Genomic DNA, 21927 nt, shown 5'->3' on the forward strand with positions numbered 1-21927 from the left:
TTGTGTGACTGTCTGAGTCATGAGTAGCTGAAGCAGCTGCTTTGGCACGCATTACCATTTGTGCTTGAAAGAACAACAGGTAGACAAACTATAGCTATTCAGACTCGAATATGTGGCAAACATCTTCTCCAATGCGAACAAAGTGAGCGTGTCACTTCCAGGAAAATAACTCACAGTATTTGTTGCCAATGATACAATTGAAGCTTTCAAGCAAAAATTCGAGTTTTGGAAAACTTGTACCTACCACTGTGAGCTTGACAACTTCCCAATACTTAAAAACTCACTGGATGAGATGGGCGTTCAGAATAACCCATGTGACTTTATTGATAACGTATAATGCACTTTATCAACATTTGGATGATTTGTATAACTGAGCGAGCCAATTTTCCAAACTCTGAGTGCATTATATTCCAAATCATACATGGGTAGAAGATCCAATCAAAGTGCAATCCAGAACAACAGTTTTAATATAATAGAGCACAGAAAGATCAAGGATAGGGTTTCTGATTCCACACTACACCTAGTCTTTAAGAATCTCTCACTTGTTGAGTTTTACAGCAGCATTAAAGAACATCCAAAATTACACCACAGGCTATTAAAGCACTCCCTTTTCTACCTTGTATCCGTGTAAGGCTGAAAGCTCTTCATTTTCTTCAGCCAAAAGGACAAAAATTGAATACAGAAACAAACGCGAGAACCCAGCCGTGTTCTATTAAGCCAGACACGTGACTGTAAAATGATGTCACTCTCATTATCTTTTTCTTCTTGAAATGCTATATTTCCATTTTCCATCAAGAGATGCTATTCATGTCAACCTATAAATGGATCTATATATGAATTAACCTATAGATGAATTAAACAAATATTTTTAAAATGTCTTGGTTTTAATTTCTAATATGCCAAATATCATCAGATATTACATAAACAAAAGCTTTTCAGGGTCCTCAACAATTTTTAAGAATATTAAGGCATCCAAAGATCAAAAGATTTAAGAATAGCCGATCTATGATAATAATTATTTGAACAACCACATTGAGGAGTGCCTGTTTTATACTGTGCTGGATACTCTGGAGCATTTGAGAGAAAAGGCAACAGCCTTGCCCTCAAGGAACTTCTAATTTCACCAGGAGTGTAACTCTCAATTATAATAATTTTACTGTAAAGAAAAGAAACCCTTCATTTTAGGTTTTTTACAGGCATGTGTTTTACATCTTGATGTCTCCAATGGCAACTAATGTTGTAATATGGCACACAGTAATGCCTAAATACTTAGTGAATCTACATAATATGCTTTTGATTTATGCATCAGAAACTCATATATTATGCCATGCAATTAGGAAATATGCCTTATCTCAGCATTTTTATATAGATTTCAGACACCAGTTGCTCATGATGGTGAAAAATGCACTCCCATCCTTAGTGAAAAAACAGTATTAGCACTGGAAAGATGCTGAAGTTACAGCTACAATGCAGCCTTTTTATTGAGACTTAAACTTATGAAATAAATTTTAGTTTTAGATCATATCATGGTTTTTAAGATAAATTTATTCTTCCAGCAAGTAGTCTAGATAATGGAATAAGGGAGGATATAGTAGCCTAGTTCAAGAGTTTGAACATCATATGAAAAAGAGATGCCCTTATGCTGTTTCCACAGCTTCAGAAGACAGAACCAAAAAGTGGGAAATATAAGAAGAAGAAGAAAGATTCCTTATACACATGTGTGTGCGTATAAATAAATACAGAAGCAGAGGTAGTGCCTTAATTACCAATAGAAATGATGCTTGAAGGTCGGAGGTAAGACTAGAGAAGAGGTTCTCAAGAATTTTTCTGCTCTAACTTGAAGGAGATACATTCCCATCAAAAACAAATGGTAGGAGCTGAAACACAGGGTGCACGTGGGGTGGGGAGAGGGTGGTGAATGCCTACCCAATTCCAGGTTGAGAAGCATCAGGCTTCTAGGATACTAGAAGACCTCTTCTACTTCTGTGATTACCTGTTTTTTTTTTTTTTTTTTTTTTTTTGTGCTGTACGCGGGCATCTCACTGATGTGGCCTCTCCCGTTGCGAAGCACAGGCTCCGGACGCGCAGGCTCAGCGGCCACGGCTCACGGGCCCAGCCGCTCCGCGGCATGTGGGATCTTCCCAGACCGGGGCACGAACCCGTGTCCCCTGCATCGGCAGGCGGACTCTCAACCACTGCACCACCAGGGAAGCCCTTACCTGGGGTTTTTAAAGAAGGATTCGGGCCAACTTCTTAGTAGCATTTCCTAAGTAGGATGAGGATTTTCCACGTCCTTATTTTTGGATGTAGCTATACCAGCAGTTGAGAGCGAGTGTTGAGTGCAAAACACGAAGGCTAGGGTTACCTGCAAGCACCCCCTTATCTAACCACATCATGTCTGAACCAGGCAAACAGTGTTCTGACCTGCATTTCAGCTTTGTTGACCATTTTCCTGATTTCTAACTCACTAACTTGTTCTCTGACCCTTCTACAAAAATGTTTCTAATTACTGAGTCGGAAAAGCAATAGGAGAGCAACTCTGACCTGACTCAACTGAAACGCAACAATTCCGAATTGAAGCCAATGCACTTTAAACATTTGTATTCTTTTCCCTTCTGCATATTCATCACCTCGAATGTCGTGCAAATTCACTCTTGGCCTACATGACATAATGATGCTTTGTGAATATTCTCCCCAGGATTTCTACAAATTCTGCTAGTGCAAATGACTATTACCATGAAGGCAAAGAGCCTCCTCTGGCTTATTTCATTATGGAATGGGTACTAAATTCAGGCTTTGGGGATATTCCTTTCTGAATTGATTGCTTACTGTTCTCATTAGGCACTCTGGATGTTCACCAGTCGTTTCCAAAAGTTTGGCTCTGAATTAAATGTGGGTAAACGTTTAAAAACTGCACACTATATATGAGTGGTATACACTTATTTTACATTTTTAACACCATGTACAAGCTGTGGCAACATCTGGTGTTCTGCAAACTTGGCCACATCCAGCCGCATTTCCTTTTCCAAATGTGTCCTCTGACACGTGAGGGTTGTATTTCAATATGAATTTTACAGTCTCTCTCTCTCTCTCTAGAATAGCACTGTGTGATTTCAAACATGCATTGTATCTAAACTGAATGGAAACTGAATGGAAAATTTAAAGCTTGCCAATTAATAAAATGAGAACAAATATAAAGCTAGACTAAAGATATCAAATTAATTTATCTCTCTCACTTTTCTATACCTTATTTGACTTAGTAGAAAACTACCTCTTAACATAGTTTACAGTAAAAGAATATCTTGCTGAGAATTACACCATCTGAGCTAAGAGAAAGCAATGCCACAATTAACTGACTCAATCCCTACTGGGTCAGCTATGCCTCTTTTCCTCAGGAAAAAATGTACATATGTCCACAAATAACTGTGTCATACATTTTCTCGTGGTTGGAGGGCATCTTAAAGATATACAGTTAAGGAACTAAGGTGATGAGAATGTGCTATAACTTAAAGTCATCTGACTTAAAACACCATAAATACCAACTAAAACTGAGTAAACTCTACATCCAACTCCTAAGTTTGTTTAATCAGGAGTAAATAATTGCTGTCGGAAAGTCTAGGCTGTCTGTCCACCCCATATCCGTGCTCACAATTAGCACGTGGCCCTTGCTGGGCTTTGTCTCTGCCCTCATATAAAATATGTAAAACCTCCTTCACCCTGGGCCCCTCCATCTTCCTGGCCAGTCAGGTTGTTTGTCCAGCTCCTTCAGCCGGTTCATAGGTCCCAGCTCTGGAGCCATTTCCTTGGATTTCAACTCCCCGCTTGGTTTAGCCCTTTCCCTCCAGTACGTACTTGTGGCCCTGCTAGTACTTACTTGGACTCAAACCTCTTCTCATCCTTGGAGATTCACCCAATATTTGCTGGACTCTTGTCTTTCCCCAGACATTGTGAGGTTCCTGCCGGGCTTTCCTCATTTAGACTCAGCCCTGCTCTGGAAACATCCCGAGACAGGGTGCTCCGCTTGGACTGAAAATGCTTGGGGCTCTCCAGCCCCACTGTTCTCCCACAGTCCCTACAAAGGCTCCAGGTTCCTTGACTCCAGCTGTTTGTTTCTATGACTTCTTAGAAATAGTACCATTCAGTGGTTAAGAGCAAAGACCCTGGAATAAGCCTCCTTGAGTTCAAACTGTGGCTCCTCTATTACCAAATTAACTTTGTTGAACCTCCGTTTCCTCACCTATTAAAAGTAGGATAATACTATCATCTATTTCAAGATTCCTCAGTCACTGCCTCTGCCTGAAGAAGGGAGAAGTTAACAGAGATTCCTGAGGCTAAACCACGTAGCTGGTTAAGCGGCAGGTTCAAACTTCAAAGCCATATGACTCGAAACCCATGCTCTTTTCAAATATATCACGCTACATCCCTTTACAATCAGCCTTACTTTTTTCCTTAAAAACAACAAAAATGATTATCTCCTCTTTATAGCAGTGGTTGTAAAATTTAAAACCAATTTATTAACTAAATTCATTGAGTTACAATAATAAGGAAATGAAGTCATTGGTTATCCACAACTGTTAATCTAGCAAGTTAGTTAAAACTAGCATTCCCCACAGATGTTTGAACATCTACCTGGGCCAACCTCCAGATGAATGACTTGGATTCTTAGCCTCTACACTCAATTTTCATGATAATAATAGATTTAATAAAAATTCATGGGATAGGGTCCTGGGCAGACTCGCCAACTTGGGGGAAAGAGAAGGCAGCAGCAAAGGTAGGGAAGAGAAAATGAAAGGAAGTTCCAAACGCAATGCAGTTCAGCAGCTGAGACCAGCAGCTGGGAGATTTTCTAGGAGAGATGATGTCCCGTGTCCAAGCAATGAGAAATTCACATTTGTTGAAGAGTGGTGTCTGGGTGAGAGGGCCAGAAGGGGAGGAGAAGAACCCACATTATCTATTTTGTGTGAAACTCCACAATGTTGAACGATCGAGAGGAGAAATTAGAGTCCAATTAAAGGGCTCAGACCTGGGCATGGAGCGGACATTGGAAATTGCCACACAGACTCACCTGGGTAATTCTACCACCAAGTCATGTACTACGTAGCATTCACGTGAAACTTTTTTAAGACCTGGACTTAATCGTCGCTAAGTTGTTAGCCTGGCTCTGAGTGCAAGTAATGTGGGCTTGGCACTGGAGGTTCTTTCCACTTGTCAATTGAAAAGAACAGGGTGGAATATTTACTATAAAATGACATATTATGAGAACTATAACATGAACAAAATGTACGTGCAAATTAGAACAGTTAAGCCCGATTTATATTGCCTAGACAGCTGTGATAGAGGAAAATGATCTCCCAGTTAAAATACCTCATGCTTAACAAAAAACAAAACTGCCAAACATGTAAGTATTCCCTATTTCAAGAAAGCAAATAAAAACAAAATCGACAGAATGTAAGAGCAATTTTCATTTCTTCTAAAGCGGCCGATCTACTTTAAACTCTCATCTTTTTGGTTACCTTGGTCACAGCTTTTGGAGAAAAGGTCACTGAATCCACCACAGTGATGAGGTCACCTGGGAGGAGACGATCAAAGTACCTCATGCAGACGTCATAGGCGCACAGCCACTCCGGGGAGGAGGCCGGGACTTGTTTAATGAGGTGAGGGTCTCCAGTCCAGAACAACTTCTGTAACCAGATGGTGTACAGAGAGCTTGGGGAAAGCATGCGCCCATCTTTTTCAGGGATTTTGGGAACAAGTTTGGAAATGGATAAGATATTTTGACTTGAAAGGACTGGCTCCAATGCCTCAAGAGGATTCACGTTTTCATCTGTCAGCTTTTTGTAATTAAGACCTATCGGAAAGAAAGGGGGAAAAAAAGAGAGTAGTTCATTCCAAGATAACCACACAGGAGCTTTCAAATACACACACAGCCCCTCTGCGTGGCTGAATGAAAAGGTTTAATTACAGCACAGCTTCGTTTGTCAATGAGATCCATCAGAAGATCTGAGTTTCAATCCCTGCCTGAACTTAACCAACTGTGCGACCCTGAACAGGTCACTCAACTGCTGTGAGCCCCAGTGTCCTCATTTGTATCCTGGAGATGGCAATATCTCTTTGCTTCTTCAATCCCCCCATGGCACCCATGTCTTCTATCAGTGCTCTCATCAAACTGCTCTATATTCATTTGTTATTCATCTAGTATCTCATCAACTACCTGACAGCAGGGATTGAATCTTACTCCCTTGCCTCTGTGTCTAGTCCAGGGTCTAATTCAGCTACTCAGTAAACCACTGATAAACTGAAGTAAATACTCACAGTTGTTCTGAATAGCAGATGAATGCATCTTTGCAAGTGCCTTGTAAATTGTAAAGTATCATACAGATTTGAGAGGTATTAACCCGGTTAATTTCTTAGTTATGAGCTACAGACACCATTCTAAAGATTTCCACAATTTATCAAAGATTCAAAGGCTCTTATTTTAAGGGTTCCATACATACTTTAAACATGTAGGTCCACTTAAGTGAAATTCTGCCAAACTGCCTATTGGGAAGTGTCTCAGCCTTGTCATTTATGTAGATAAAATATAACCAGTGGAAGCAGGGAAAAAACCTTTGGCAAACTAGTCAGAAACTTTGGATTTTAGTACCAGGTCTGCGTAAGTCATTGTGTGACTTAAGTTTCTCCAGTATTTAATTTCCTCAACAGTAAGTAAAGGAGTTGGAGACAGAATAAAGTCTATTAGCATAAAATACTGTGGTTTCACAGTTATGCCAGCCACAATGCAGGAACAGGACTGTATATAGAAAATTGCCCTAGATTAAATTTAAAGAATGAGTTCAAGCAGGAAAATGATTAACTTACCTGATGCAACTACCTTAAATTTCTTTAGCAGCCGAATGTGGGTTTCTGGTTTAATGGTGTATTTCCCCAAATCTGCAGAGCCACAGCTTTCCAGCAGAGTGAAATAATACAGCAGTCTTTCATGATCAAAGCCATCAATTGTGGGGTAAATATACTTGACCATGTGCTTGTGAAAGGCTTCGGGACTGGTCTTCAACGTCTCGAAGAGATGAAGGGACTGGGCTCGGTTTTCAATTTCTACTGTGGACAAACTGAAATTAAGAGACAAAGAAAGTATGTTAAGATCAGTAAGATTTGGTTCCTTTATTAAACAACATGTTTTTTGTTTGTTTGTTTGGAAACCTAGGAAGAAAGGCTACTTCTTACAAATCCCTTCTTGCTGCCTAATCAAAGACAGGAAACCACCAGTGTGTGCAGGTAGTTTACATAAAGGGAAACAAATGTGTTTCAAATGGTACTATATGAGTTTCACGTTGTCTCATGCGGGTCTACAGAGAACTGCCCAGTGCTTACCAGCTAGGAAATGAACCCAAATCTGTCACCTTCTACTATGCATTATTTATTCATATCACAAGAAAAATTTAAAACCTGAGCTTCCTTATAGAAATGTAAACAAATTTATTATTTCAGGAATTTAGGAAATAGAGAAGTGAAGAAACAACCCCAACTTTTAGGCATAAATTTTATATCAAAGAGGCTTGAACTGATAGTAGACATAACCTTGATGCTGTGTTCAAACTGAATTAAAATAGAAAAGAAGAGGTACTTGCATTTTCACTTGGATTATCTGTAGTAACGAATATGCCACTTGAATAAAGCACACATCAATGTTTTCATCCTGACTTAGCTGTCTTTATAACGTTATTTTTTTTTTAAGTCATTTAAGGTTAAACTCTTGAAAAAAAAATTTAAGGACTCCTGCTTGGTTGATCAGTTTGTGTTTTTTGGGCGATGGGGAGGGCTTAATTTTGGTCTCATGCTTCTCCCGGGACAGAACACAGTGCCTCCTGCCCAGCATAATCCCAATGCCCCACGCGGGATGAGTTTCAAGCTTTCTAACCATAAGAGGCCTTCAAGCAGCCTTTGGCACTAACAGAAACTCCCAGCTTCCAGGGTTCCTAGAGCAGCAATGAAAGTACCTGGGAGCAGGAAGTGAGACCTCTGACAGGATCAAAGTTAGGTTTCATATCGTTTAAAAGCAACTCTTCTGGGCTTCTCTGGTGGCGCAGTGGTTGAGAGTCTACCTGCCGATGCAGGGGACACGGGTTCGTGCCCCGGTCCGGGAAGATCCCACGTGCCGTGGAGAGGCTGAGCCGTGAGCCATGGCCGCTGAGCCTGTGCATCCAGAGCCTGTGCTCCGCAACGGGAGAGGCCACAACGGTGAGAGGCCCGCGTACCGCAAAAAAAAAAAAAAAAAAAGCAACTCTTCTGAAATATGATACCCTGTTTATTGGAATTTCCCCTAAGTGCCAAGACATGTTTTTGTTTTACGTAAAGTTAATACAAAACATACTTTAGGGGCCTCCCTGGTGGCGCAGTGGTTAAGAGTCCGCCTGCCGATGCAGGGGATATGGGTTCGTGCCCCGGTCTGGGAGGATCCCATATGCCGCGGAGCGGCTGGGCCCGTGAGCCATGGCCGCTGGGCCTGCGCATCCGGAGCCTGTGCTCCGCAACGGGAGAGGCCACAACAGTGAGAGGCCCGCATACCGCAAAAAGAAAAAAAAAAAAAGAAAAAAGAAAAAAAACATACTTTAAAATTTGTATCAGGATGTGATAATACTTGGGATAACAGCAGCGATTTATGAAGTCAAAATATCAAGCAATTCAAAAATGCTCTTTTAACTGTCACTTCAAGAGAAACCCTATTTTTCTATTAAGACACGGTTTAAACATTTACAAAAATATCCCTATCTATAAAAATGTCCCTGGTCTATAAAAATGTCCCAGAGTATCCGTCTATTCATAACATGCTTTAACTATTTATTACTTTGCCTGTCTCCCTCACTAGACCATGTACCACTTGATGGCAAAGATGATACCACATCTTCTGCAGCTTTAGCTTCTCAGTACCAAGCACCAGTGTCTGGTACAAAGGAAACACTCGACACATGCCTTATGAATGCCAAATAGATGGGAGAACGAACAAAAACTTAGGTGTCCTCTACAGACAAGGCCCTGTGCTCAGCACTGGGGAGGGTATAGAGTTATAACACAGAGCTCTCATCCAGCAGTGTGGAAATGCAGTTGCGTTATACATACTTACAAAACACTGCAGAATAATGGTGTGGGCTGATAAAGGACATGCAATTACATTCCAGTTACGAGTGGGGTCAATAAGGCTGTCATTTCAGAGGAGGTAGATATCGATGACACCAGAAGGCTTATTGAGAGAAGTACTTGAGCTTGGTATTGTAGAAAGGAATGAAGCAGAAATAATATGAACAAAAGTATCAAGACAAGAAAGCACAAGGTCTGTACAGGAAATAGTGAGTATAAATGGACGGCTATTTCAAAACTCTTCGGACACTATCACTATTCAAAGAATGCAAGGTCACCCCTGAAAGACACAGGCAGACCTTGTTTTATATTGTGCTTTGCTTTCTTGTGCTTCACAGACACACATCGCAGTTTTTTTTTTTTACAAATGGAAGGTTGGTGGCACCCCTGGGTCAAGCAAGTCCATTGGTGCCATTTTTCTGACAGTTTGTTCACTTCGTGTCTCTGTGTCATATTTTGGTAATTCTCGCAATATTTCAAACTTTTTCATTATTATTATATCTGTTACGGTGATCTGTGATCAGTGATCTTTGGTGTTCCTATTGTAATTGGGCATTGTTTTAGCAATAAGGTATCTTTTTAAAAAAATAATAAATTTATTTATTTATTTATTTTTGGCTGCTCTGGGTCTTCATTGCTGTGCATGGGCTTTCTCTAGTTGTGGTGAGCGGCGGCTACTCCACTGTGGTGCACAGGCTTCTCATTGTGGTGGCTTCTCTTGCTGTGGAGCACAGGCTCTAGGCACGTGGGCTTCAGTAGCTGCAGCATGCAAGCTCAGTAGCTGCAGCATGTGGGCCCTAGAGTGCGTGGGCTTCAGTAGTTGTGGCTCGCAGGCTCTCGAGTTCAGGCTCAGTAGTTGTGGCACACGGGCTTAGTTGCTCCGCGGCATGTGGGATCTTCCCAGACCAGGGATCGAACCCACGTCCCCTGCACTGGCAGGCGGATTCTTAACCACTGCACCACCAGGGAAGTCCCTAAGGTATCTTTTAATTAAGGTTCTCACATGTTTTTCAAACATATTTTCGCACACTTAATAGACTATAGTATAGTGTAAATGTAACTTTTACATGCACTGGGAAACAAAAACATTCATGTACTAGCGTTATTGTGATATTGGCTTTATTGCAGTGGTCTGTAACCAAACCTGCGATTTCTCCCATACTGTACACCCAGTGGTATATGAAAGTCACAGAATTCCTGATGTTCCTTCATAATTTGCAAAGTGAAGTCTGAAAACAACACAGTGAAGAAGGAAATAAGAAACTGCGTCATCCCATTAAGATGATTCACGCTAACAAAGACTTGCAATCAGAGCGACATGCCCGATGGAAGAGGAAAGAAACTCTCCTGTCATGCTTCACTTCCATCCCCTGGCAAGCAGAGTACCTGAGACTCATCTACAAAATGGACAACGGCTAAACCCTAACAGCTTTAGTCCATCTGTGTTCGACTGGATTCTGAATACAGTCTCTCTCAGTCAACGTTACTTTCCCCCCTCGCCCACCCACCTATTCTTCTGTGCCTGCAGTTTAGTTTGCCTGATGTGCAATTTTCCCTAATTATCTTGTCAAGAGAGATACTGGAATACTTTTACTGACACATGATAAACACGAAAACCTCCCTCTTCAGCAAATTACAAGGTACTAAGATCTTCCATAGATGCCAGGAATTGATAACCCATTTTAATAGTTCCCATTGAAAGATGCTGTTATCTTCCTTTTGGAGCAAGAAATGAAATCTCTGTTTAGAAAACAATTCCAAAGAACCCACATTAAAGAGAGTAGGAAGAAATACCATGAAACTACTGCGGACCTTTCACTGATCAAATCAGTGGTTACCCTTGAAAACTGTTTAAGTGGTTTTTCTAAGCTTTAGCTATAAGGCAACTAATATATATTCATATATATATACACATACACACATATATAAATATATATACATACACATATATATATACACACACACATATATAAATATATATACATACACACACACATATATATATATATATATATACACACACACATATATAAGTATATATATGGTGCAAATTTAACTTTCAGAGATTAACTACAAGAAGAAAATTAGCATTAGTTGTACTAAAGGCACAAGGAATAAGTTATTAGTACTAATCCCATGATTAAGGGATTCTGTAATGGCTTCGGGTTGTCAATCAGCCAAAACTGTGATTCAAGAACAGCATGAATTGAAAGGACTTATATTCATGGAGGGAAACAAATATATTTAAATGCATTTTACTTTACTCAATCTGAGACTGAGTGACAATATTGATACAATTCCACGAGTTGACTGAAGAGGAGAGAAAGAAGGCGAGAGGGAGAGAGCTCCTGGGAAAGGCTGGAGACAGCAAAGGGATGGGGTCCACTGGTCCCCACAGCTCAGATGCAGAGACTTCTAAGCATTTCCCCCAAAGACTAATCCTAAAAGTGTGAAGAGACAGAAATCCATGTGAATGACGTTGACCATGGGTGAACAGGCCTCCACCACTGATTCCTGTGGGAAGACACAGTTCTTCCCTCTAAATCACAACTACTCCGACCTGAGGGAAACAGTCCAAGATATTTGCCACACAAATGCCTCAGAATGAACTTGATGTAGCAGACTTGACCTGCAGTGCTGCCTGACAGCTGAATGTGTGATTATGCTGGGGAAACATGGTAAAAAAAAATAATCATGGCCTTTTCCAGTTTTTCCAACATTTTAGCCAAGTGTCTTTGCAAACCAAACAATGAACTTTCACTTTGCAAGGTCACCTACACAGTTGATGAGAGAATCAATAATGAGTACCTTGGAGTCTGTTTCTTGTCACACTAATACTTGGTGAGTTCCTTCGTGGGACGTTTTCTGTGGACAGAGTGGTGACGTGGAAAGAAGCCCATGTGAAGAGGCTTCATCTCTTCCATAAGGACAACCCTGACCCCTTAAGCCTATTCATTTCTCATAAAATGTCAATTCCGACTGGTTTATGTAGTCTCATATTATTACCTCTCTAACAAAAAAATATTTTAAAAGACACCATAGCACAGAAACAGCAACAGGCATCATTTACTGAACACATCTTATACGTTAAGTACTGTGTCATCTCATTTAATTCTCACAAAGAAGGTATATTATAACTGATACCACACTGTCCTGAAAAATAATTCTTAAAAAATCAGATTTGCAATGTTAGGCTGATAGCGGTCAGAGGGTGAGTTGAGTAAATCTGGTCTGTTTCCAGAATTAACAATAGCAACTACTTTTTTTTTTTCCTTTGAGCATCTAATGTATGTCAGGCATTTTGTATAAATCTCTCAAATCTCAGAGCAATTCTGCAAAACGGAATAAGGATACTCATTTTGCAGAGGAGGAAACTTAGGAACAGAGGGATGAAACAACTTGCCCACCACGTACATACTAGAAGGAGGTCACAGAGCCATGATTTAAACCCAGACCGGCAGGATCCAAAGACTGTGCACTTTCCACAGGACGAAAACAGGCCCCAAAATGCATCTTTTTGCTTATTACATTTTGTGCCAGTGTCGGGAATTTTTTCCTATCTGGGGGAAAAGTGGCCTTAAGAATCACAACATGGAAAGGAAGGTTGCAGATACGTGGAAACAACTGCTTCCATTTTGGTGATGGTAGTAATTACTTCTTCCATTTTTAGGACTGGAAGATTTCTTCTTATGTACAATGCAAATCACAGTCTCGGTCATGATCAGGATCATGGCCCTTTAGGCCAAAGAAAGATCAAAATTTTATGTATGGCTCAATTTTAAAAAGTAAGTAAGACCTATGACCTGAATTTCTACATTCAACCTTCCTACTCTAAATGGATTTTTCCTGGTTTGAATGTTTACTTATCTTCTTTTTCAATGTTATAACATACTTTTAAGAAGCTAAGTTGCCTTAAATCCCCTCTCTACACACCAACTATTCTCAAACTCCTCAACTAGGTCAAGGAGAGAAGGCCAGAACTGAGAATTCTTCACCAGGTGACAATCTGGACACAAACCTACCTGCCTATGAGCGACAGCAACCCTCAGGCAGAGAGTCTGTGTCACTTGTGTTTCCATGCAGGAAAAGGTAGATGCATTATAGTTCATTCACCTCCCCACAGCGACAGCGTGCTCTTGCCCATCCTTATACTTGAGACCAAAAGAATCCTACCAGGGAACATGAAATTGACTGCAACACAGCACAGCACCGAGTCCCTTCCCAGGGGCCTGAAAGAGGTAGCACTGAGCTAAGCAGCAGAGGTGACGAGGTATCACGACCTCGGCCACCCAAGCCAAACCACTTGGATCATTAATCCCCTGGGTGATGGAAAAGTACCTGCTAGAGTGAAATGAAGATGGAGGATGTATGGCCCTCAGGTCTGCTGTTTAAATAAGAAGCAGCAGATGGAGGCTGACAGTGAGAGGCACTTCTGGCCCTCAGGTAGGCCTTGGCTCACCAGGCTCCATGCGCTCCAGCCACAAAGGCGTCCCTGCAGCTACTCAAAAAGGCCAAGAACGTCCCTGTCCCGGAAATGCCTGAAATGCACTCCCTCTGCCTGAAATGCCTTTTCTTCCATTGTCCAATAGTGAGCTCTTTTTACGCCCAAGAGAGACCTTCCCTACCTGCTCCTTGTGCATTTCCTTTACGGTACTTATTATGACCAGCAATTTATTTTTTAGCTGTTTTTAACTGTGTGTGTGTGTGTGTGTGTGTGTGATGGGGGTCTCCCCAGTTAGAATATAAGCTCTATAAAGGTAAGGATGTGTCTGCCTTGTTCAGCATTTAAACCTATGCTTGGAACACAAAGGTACTAGGAAAAAGATAATAATCATATTTAATGAATAAACAAATGTGGTCCTATTCTATCAGCTAGAAACATCCTCTGCCATTTCAAAATGATCCCATATTCAAAACTTAAAGACACACATGGAGTCAGCAGGAGGCAAGAACAGTGACAGGAATAATCTCGACAGCATTAAGGAGCCACCCGGCTATACGCTTCCCACAGATCTTCTCTAATCTCTACAACCACACCAGGTGGGGATGGTGGTCCCCTTAACTGAGAAAACAGTGACTCAAGAGGATTAAGAGACATGCCCAGGTACACAGCTGGGGTTATGGGCAGCAGAGCTGGATTTTGAAATGTGGCCTGACTCCAAAACCCATGCCCTCACTGGTAGTTAATGTTATCTGTAAGATGCACCAAAGTCTCTAGAACAGCCCTAGAGGTACAGATGGCTGTGAAGGCTGCAGTGAGTGAGAAATCAGCCCTGAGCTCAGGGAGCTGAACACGCCCTGGGAGAACCAGTGTCCACCAGAGGGAGCCGACTCCAGGTGTACAGAGCCGCTCAAAGCCATCACTGATGTTGAAAACTACCAAGAAAAAGAAAGAAAAAATGAGGAAGAATAAGGGGAAAAAGGAGACCAGGAACTCAAGTTTGGGTGTTTACGACAATTATCTCTGTCTTACAGGAGTGAAATTCCAGGAATAAACTACCGTTAATTATGGATCATGTGTCAGGTACTGTAGGTTTGATATTTCACTAGGAAGTCATTTAATTTTTATGACACCTCACTTAGAGTAAAGGAAAATGAGTTTCAGAGAATTGAATTCTCTTGTGCAGGGACACACAGCTGGAGAGACACAGGATTTGCTCTAGGTTTCTTGATTGGAAGGCTTCTGCTCTATTGCACAATGCTGCCTCACCCAACCTGTGTGTTTGCTTATCTGTACATTCGGTGAGACGAGGAAATACCTCCAAATTCAACCAAGAGGAAGGAGAATGTAAAATTATAGAAAAAATCAACTTCAGGGGGGAAGATGGCTTTTATAAAGGAACTGTAATACAAAACCCTAAGGTACAGAACATTATTTTTCTTGCAGCTCTGACCTATTAACTTCCCATTGGCATTGACTCAACAAGTAAATATTGGGCAATTTCTATTGTACTAACAAGGCTGATCTTTAATACTTGTGTTACTAAGCTGAACTGAATAGTAAGGCAAACAACAGGCTTTTAAGTAAAGAACATGAAGCACCAAACACCACTTGCTAAATCAATATTAGGTGTTTTGTCACTCACAAGTAATGACAAAACAGGAGGTAATGATTTCCTGCTTTTGTAATTTCCGTGCGTCTGTATAATCACACCACTATCAGGTATAATGATATGCTGGGAACAGTCTTGCACGTTACTAGAGTGCCTGATAATTTATAATATATTCAGAGACCAATGGCGCATCCTGTTTGTACCGATATGGCAACCTTTTATGTAACATTCAACGAAGGGAAAAAGGTATTTAATAAAATGCCAAGATTTTTTATGCTAATATGCGTATAATAAGAAACATTTATTTGAACATATTTCTATGCCTCAAAAATGGTGAAGTCAGTACAATATTTATCATAGATAACACTATTACCCATGTAGCAATTTCATAAATACTAAAACGTAGGGGGCAGAATTTTAAAGATATTAATAAAAATTAAAGATGATGAATTACAAGCAGGTCCTGACCATTCAATACTACCCCCACTTCTTGAAACTATTCCTTCCCATGGCTTGCCTAGAACAAGAGCCCTTCCTCTTGATTGCTCTTTTTCTCCCTTTTGCTAGCAGCTCTTCCTCTGTCACTAATTGTGGAAGGTCCCCGAGGTCTGTCATAAGTCTTTCTCCTTTTCGCATTCTATATTCATCACCCAAAGCACACCCACAACATAGCTTATTTATCATCTATGTGTACATGGCTCCATAATTAGCATCTCCAGCTCTACATTCTCTTTTGAAGTCCAGATCTATAAGATGCACTGTCTACTTGACCTTTCCTCTTGGGAATTTCAATGTGTATAACTTTTCCATTCCTTTGCCTTTTCCTCACCCTCCCCTGAAATACCTTGTGTCCTTAACTAGTGTTTTCTGTCTCAAATGATGTCACTGTCCAAGAGGCAGACCAAGTAAAATCCTGGAGATAATTCTTGACCCTTCTCCTTTCACTCACCTTCATAGCTAGTTTATTCTTATTAATCAGTTTATTTATTACCATTTATTTCACCTTCCAGGTATCTCTGAAACCCATTCTCACCTCTCCTGTACTTTCAAAGCCCTCCTCCAGGCTATGGTCACCTGTCCTGCAGTCTATTACTATCATAGCTCCCGAACTGGTCCATATATGTCTATGCTGGCCTTCCTAAAATCCTTCCTCAACATGGTCGCCATAGTGATCTTATCAAAACGCAAATCTGATCATATTACCTCCCTCTCTTTTACCAGAATCTTTAAATACCTTCCTATTACTCTTAGGAAAGAGCCCACAGCCCTGGATAGGGCCTGTATGGTCTGGCTGCAAGGTCTGGGTTCCAGGTTCTCAGCAGCCCCATCTCACCCCGTGCTCCACTGCCTCTCAGGGCGTCACCACACTACCCATCTATGAGGCTCACAGACTCACGTTCCATCCTGTCAAAGGGCTTTTGCACTCAACCGTTTTGCCTCCCTAGAAAATGCTTCCCATTTCCTCATAGCGTACTTAATTTTGAGTCACTGTTTAGGTCTCAGCTCAAGAGTCATTTCTTCAGGAAAGCCTCCCCTAACTATGCCAAATGCCCTATCTGGGCTCTCTTACACAGTGCCTATCACAGCTTTAATTTCATATTCGCTTATGTCATTATTCAATTATAATGTCTCCCACCGTAGACTATGAGTTCCAAGACAGCTGAAATTTACTGACTATTGTAACCCTAGTACCTAACACTGTTCCTAGTACACAAGAGATGGTCAATAAATATCTTTGAATAAATGAATGAATTAAAGTCTCAAACTCAGGACTATTATTACTGAAAAACAAAAACTAAGACCACTGTTAGCATACTGGTATGTCAGAGACATATGAAGAGAGACTGTACAAAGACACTGGTCTACTACAGCTCAAAAGGGAAAGTGAAATTGAACAGTACGACTTCAAGATTCCTTTAAAATAGGCTCTGAAAAGAAAGACATGGAAATAAACTTGCATAAGAGTTGAGTGCTTACCCACTGTCGGCGAACAGGAACTCCAAATGGGTCATGAAAACTTCCCAACAGGAGACACTGTAGCGCTGGGCCAGAGAAAGAGCAACGCCGTAGACGTTCTCCTCAAGCGTCCTTCACGAACGTCCATCAGCCAGAGGGAAGGGGGAGGAGAGAAACACATGACCTTAATCAGCAAAGAAGACGCTCATCAGGACTGCCCTCCAGCTGAGAGGGGTGCAGCCAGCACAGTCCTTAATAATACAGTTCACAGTAAGTCAGGAAAAGTTCACCAAAGGAATTTTAATGCTCTTTTTTTCTCTGTGGTGCGTTGCAATTGACCAAGGAATTGTCTAGATCAGTGGACCTCAACCGAGGGTGATTCTGTCCCCCAGGGGACATCTGACAATGTCTGGAGACATTTTTGATTGTCACAGTGGGTGAGGAAAAGGAGAGAGACGCTGGCATCTAGCAGGTAGAGGTCAGAGAGGCTGCCGACCATCCTACAATGGTCAGAACAGCCTTCCCACAACAAAGAGTGACCCAGTCCAAAATGTACTGAGATAAAAAAATTCTGATCTAGATACCAGAGCCTACAGTCAAAAAGCAGTGGAAAGGAAATGGATCCCTACCCTACAAATAGATATTTGAGAAAGCACGGTTAGTCACTCAACACATTTTTGTTTCCTACATGGGGCCAGCTATTGTGCTAGCTGCTGAGGACATAACAACAAATAAGATATTTCTTGAGGAACTTACAGCCTAATGGAGGATGTGAAATGTGAACCAGGAATCAAACAGAATGGGGGGAGTGCTAAAAGAAGCGTTACAAAATACTGTGAGGATGGAGACGAGAGAGTGACCAATCTGAGCTGAAGATCGGAGAGTAAACAAGGATTAAATAAGTAGAGGCTGTAAAGAGGGAGAAGAGACAGATGGGCTTCTGACAGAGGAAGCAGAAGCGGGGGTGGTGTCGCAACCATGACCATACAGGCCAGCTGAAGGACCTGTGTCTTATCCTGTAGGCAATGGAGAGTCGGTGGAAAGTTTAAACCAGGGAATGGTATCATCAGATTTGAGAATCTCTAGGCATGTAAGGAATTCTGGTCCAGAGCACCTACATAAAGGCCATTTTGGTAAGACTACTGCAAGACCCCTATTTCCCAGAGTAGAGGAAATATAAGGATGGAATTCTTGGTTGGAAGAATGGTGGACAAAACCACAGAAACGGGAATGAAATACCTGTTATCATTAAGTAATACTGCTAAGACTGTACTTAACCCAGCTAAGGAAACCAGGACATTTATACATTTGATCAGCCTGGAGTTGGCAAATGTTTTCTGCACAGAGCTTGACAGTAAATCTTTACCACCATACAGTCTCTGTAGCATATTCTTCTTTCTATTGCTTTTTATTCTTGTTTTTCCACAAAGCTTTAAAAATGTAAAAAACATTCTATGCTCATAGACGATAAAAAAGAGGCCAAGGACTGGGTTAAGTCTGTCAATGCCTGGATTATTAGGTAACTGTCAAAAATTATTTCTTGGGCTTCCCTGGTGGTGCAGTGGTTAACAATCCACCTGCTAATGCAGGGGACACAGGTTCTGAGCCCTGGCCAAGGAAGATTCCACATGCCGTGGAGCAACTAAGCCCGTGCACCACAACTACTAAGCCTACGCTCTAGAGTCCGCGAGCCACAACTACTGAGCCCACGTGCCACCACTACTGAAGCCCACATGCCTAGAGCCTGTGCTCTGCAACAAGAGAAGCCCTAACACCGCAATGAAGAGTAGCCCCCACTCGCCACAACTAGAGAAAGCTCGTGCGGAGCAATGAAGACCCATCACAGCCAAAAATAAATAAATTAATTAATTAAAAAATTTTTTTCCTTAAAATACTTATTGAATACCAATATCCACGTGATAGATGAGAATTCCTGGAGAACAGGGACCATTAGCAGCTCACTCTTCCTATTGTGGGAGTCTGGCACAGTGCCTGACACCAGGTACATGCTCATTAAGTATTCACATCTTTATTATCTGATAAAAGTGGGAACTAACCAAACTATACTCTGTTCTCCTCAAAGTCACCCTAACCACTGAGAATATAATAACTAAGATACACAGACAACAAAGGACAACTGTAATGCACTCACAGAAAACAACTGCCATTAAAGTGGACATACAATTAGGAAGAAAATAAAGAATGGTCACATCTGAAGGTGGAACTGCAAAGCAGAAGGAAGCAGGTCCTTCGAGGATTCTTGTATGTGAGATGCTAAAATGCCATCTCCAAATCAGAACTGCTAACTCAGAACACCCATAGACACTTTGAGACATTTTAAACAAGCCATCTAAAGACTGCTGTATATTTTTCTAACCAACAGATTGTGCAGAAGATTCTATTATATATTTATCAAAAGCATATATTTGTCCTCTAGGACATACTTTAAATAGCATATGTCAGCTGGATACTTAAAAAGAAAAGACAAAGACCGAGCAAAATGTAATTGATGATTAAGGCATGCCTTAACAACTTTTATTCTGCATAGTAACCTCTCTTGTAAGAAACCATGAGCATGGCACCAAGGATTACCAAATACCCAAAGAAAAAGCCCGCTGGACTTGGAAATAGGAAGCCCAGGCTCAACTCCTGGCTGTGTGACCTTGAACAATGCTTTAAAGCTCTGTGGTTCTCCGATTCCTCTTCCAAAAGTAAGGAGGTTGGATTAAATGATCTCTTTGGTCACTTTCAAATTGGACATTAAATGACCCTATGAAATTATGAAGCTCCAGGAGAACAGAGCGGAAGAGAAAAAAAAATTCTATATTTCTCTTCTTAACTTAATTCTGCTATAGGTTGTTCCCACTCTCTCGCTTTGATCTCTCTGTTCCCCACCTCACTCTAAAGAGAATCTGGGGTGTCTTCTAGTAGGAAAGAAGCCCAGGCTAATATAAAACTATTACAGAGTACCAAGGTTACTTTGCCACTTTCTTTAAGATTTAAGAATAATGATGAAAAATAGCATATACCACTACCATAACCAAGCCTATCTTTGTTATTTTAAGGTAACTTATCAGGAGAGAGAAATAATCGTTAAACGTAAGCACAGTTTAACCTCGTTTCAAGGGCTGGAAGCCTAGACTGAACTGCATACCAATGCTTCCTTGAGAATTCAATTAAGCAGTGTGGGGAGGGCACATGGTGTTGCCATGTGGCAACAGATCAAGGTTGGCATGTGGCAGATCAAGGTTAAAGTCACAGTTGTGGTCTTTACCACCTATGTAAACTTGGGCCACTTACTTTATATCAATAAGCTTCATGTTCTTTAGCTATAAGATGGGATAACAAGATTTTATGTCATCGGGTTATCTTTAAGGATTAAAAGATGTTTATAAAATAAAGTTTATAGAGCACCTAACACAGTTCCTGGCCCATGATAAGCACTCCACAAATTGGGGTGTTAAAAACAAAACATACCTCTAACTTAATAACCATTGTGGGTGAACACACTTTAAAAAAAATTTCTTTTTCACTTTCCCACCATTTGACATGTAATTCTCATTTGATCTGAACTCATCTGATGTAAAACAAAAAATGAAGACGAGTATGAAAACCAAGGGAATTCCATACCTAGAAAGGGACCTTCCCAACCGTACTGCTGTCTCACACAAGGGCTTGCTTTTCTCTTGAGAGCGGTAAGGGACAAAGGAAAAGATGGCAGCTGCTACAGGCCTCTTGAACAAGAGAAAGTGCTCAAGTGGTTAGCTCTTCTTTCTCTAGAAACCCAGGACTGATAAAGGTGTCCTGGACCCATAACACTCAGTCCCTCCTCTTGTATTAAGTCAACGATACCTAACTTTTAACATACTGAGGAAATTAAATGGCCATGTAGTAGCAAAGTGAGATTCTAGCCAGGAATAAAAGGGAATCTTGCTTTTAAATTTCTATAGTAAGCTTGACACTTTTCACCCCTGATCACACTCTATCACCTCTAACATGGTACTGGTGTTGGATTATCAAAATCATGGGAAGCTTTTTTAATAATTCCCATCCTTACTACTTAAATCTGCAGGCTCAAAATACTGTCTGCATCACTAACCCATCTGGGAAGACACACACATCCCTCAAAGGACAGGAAGAAGTAGGGGAAAGTCCTGTTTATAGCAACCATGAATGTGACTCTTCAGAGGACTGTGGATAATAGTCCTGATAACTCAACTTGTTCTTGTACGTTCTAAATCCGTCCCTTTACGAGACGAAGGTATTCCTTACTCTGCCAGACCGAGGATGGTTTCCCGTTTGTACTGGTCATCTGCAGTGAACCGCTGCACATCCACACCCTTCCGCAGGCCCTGGAGGATCTGAGCCTGAGTGAAGTCCAGGAGGCGTTCGTTGTAGTACTGTAACTGCTTGGTCAGTGCAGCGAGCTCCTCGGGCCAGGCTTCCTGCCCATATCGAGTCACATGCCTGGTGACCATCTTGATTAGCTCTTTGGGATCAGCCTATGAGTAACAGAAAGACTAATTAAAAAAAAAAAAGAGTAACAGTGGGAAGAAGATCATGTCTGCCGGGCACCTGTCTGACCCTTCACACTGCTGCCATTTAATCAAGGCTGACAACCACCCTGAGGAGGCAACTGCAGAGGCGGTACGTTTTGCAGACCACAAAGACGGGACCCAGAACTGACTCTAGGAGCGGGTTTCTGGACTCCTGCTCTGCTCTTCCACCTTAAAAATCTCCACCCACTTAAAGAATAATGTATGCTTGCTTTTTCAACTACCAG

The 21927-nt window shown here is 41.3% G+C and overlaps 1 protein-coding gene across 2 annotated transcripts in view; it reads right to left on the bottom strand.

Moving 5' to 3' along the window:
• NBAS (NBAS subunit of NRZ tethering complex) overlaps positions 1–21927 on the bottom strand; it is a 345026-nt gene that overhangs the window by 88537 nt on the left and 234562 nt on the right. For both annotated transcript variants that reach the window (XM_060116919.1, XM_060116918.1), the window contains 4 exons: positions 21417–21646; positions 17166–17276; positions 6859–7109; positions 5514–5848 (listed from right to left, as the gene is read on the bottom strand). In XM_060116919.1, the coding sequence (XP_059972902.1) occupies positions 5514–5848; positions 6859–7109; positions 17166–17276; positions 21417–21646 (927 nt within the window). The remainder of the gene's footprint in view (positions 1–5513; positions 5849–6858; positions 7110–17165; positions 17277–21416; positions 21647–21927) is intronic.

Source organism: Mesoplodon densirostris, chromosome 14 (assembly GCF_025265405.1).
Source record: "Mesoplodon densirostris isolate mMesDen1 chromosome 14, mMesDen1 primary haplotype, whole genome shotgun sequence".
Lineage (NCBI taxonomy): Eukaryota > Metazoa > Chordata > Mammalia > Artiodactyla > Ziphiidae > Mesoplodon > Mesoplodon densirostris.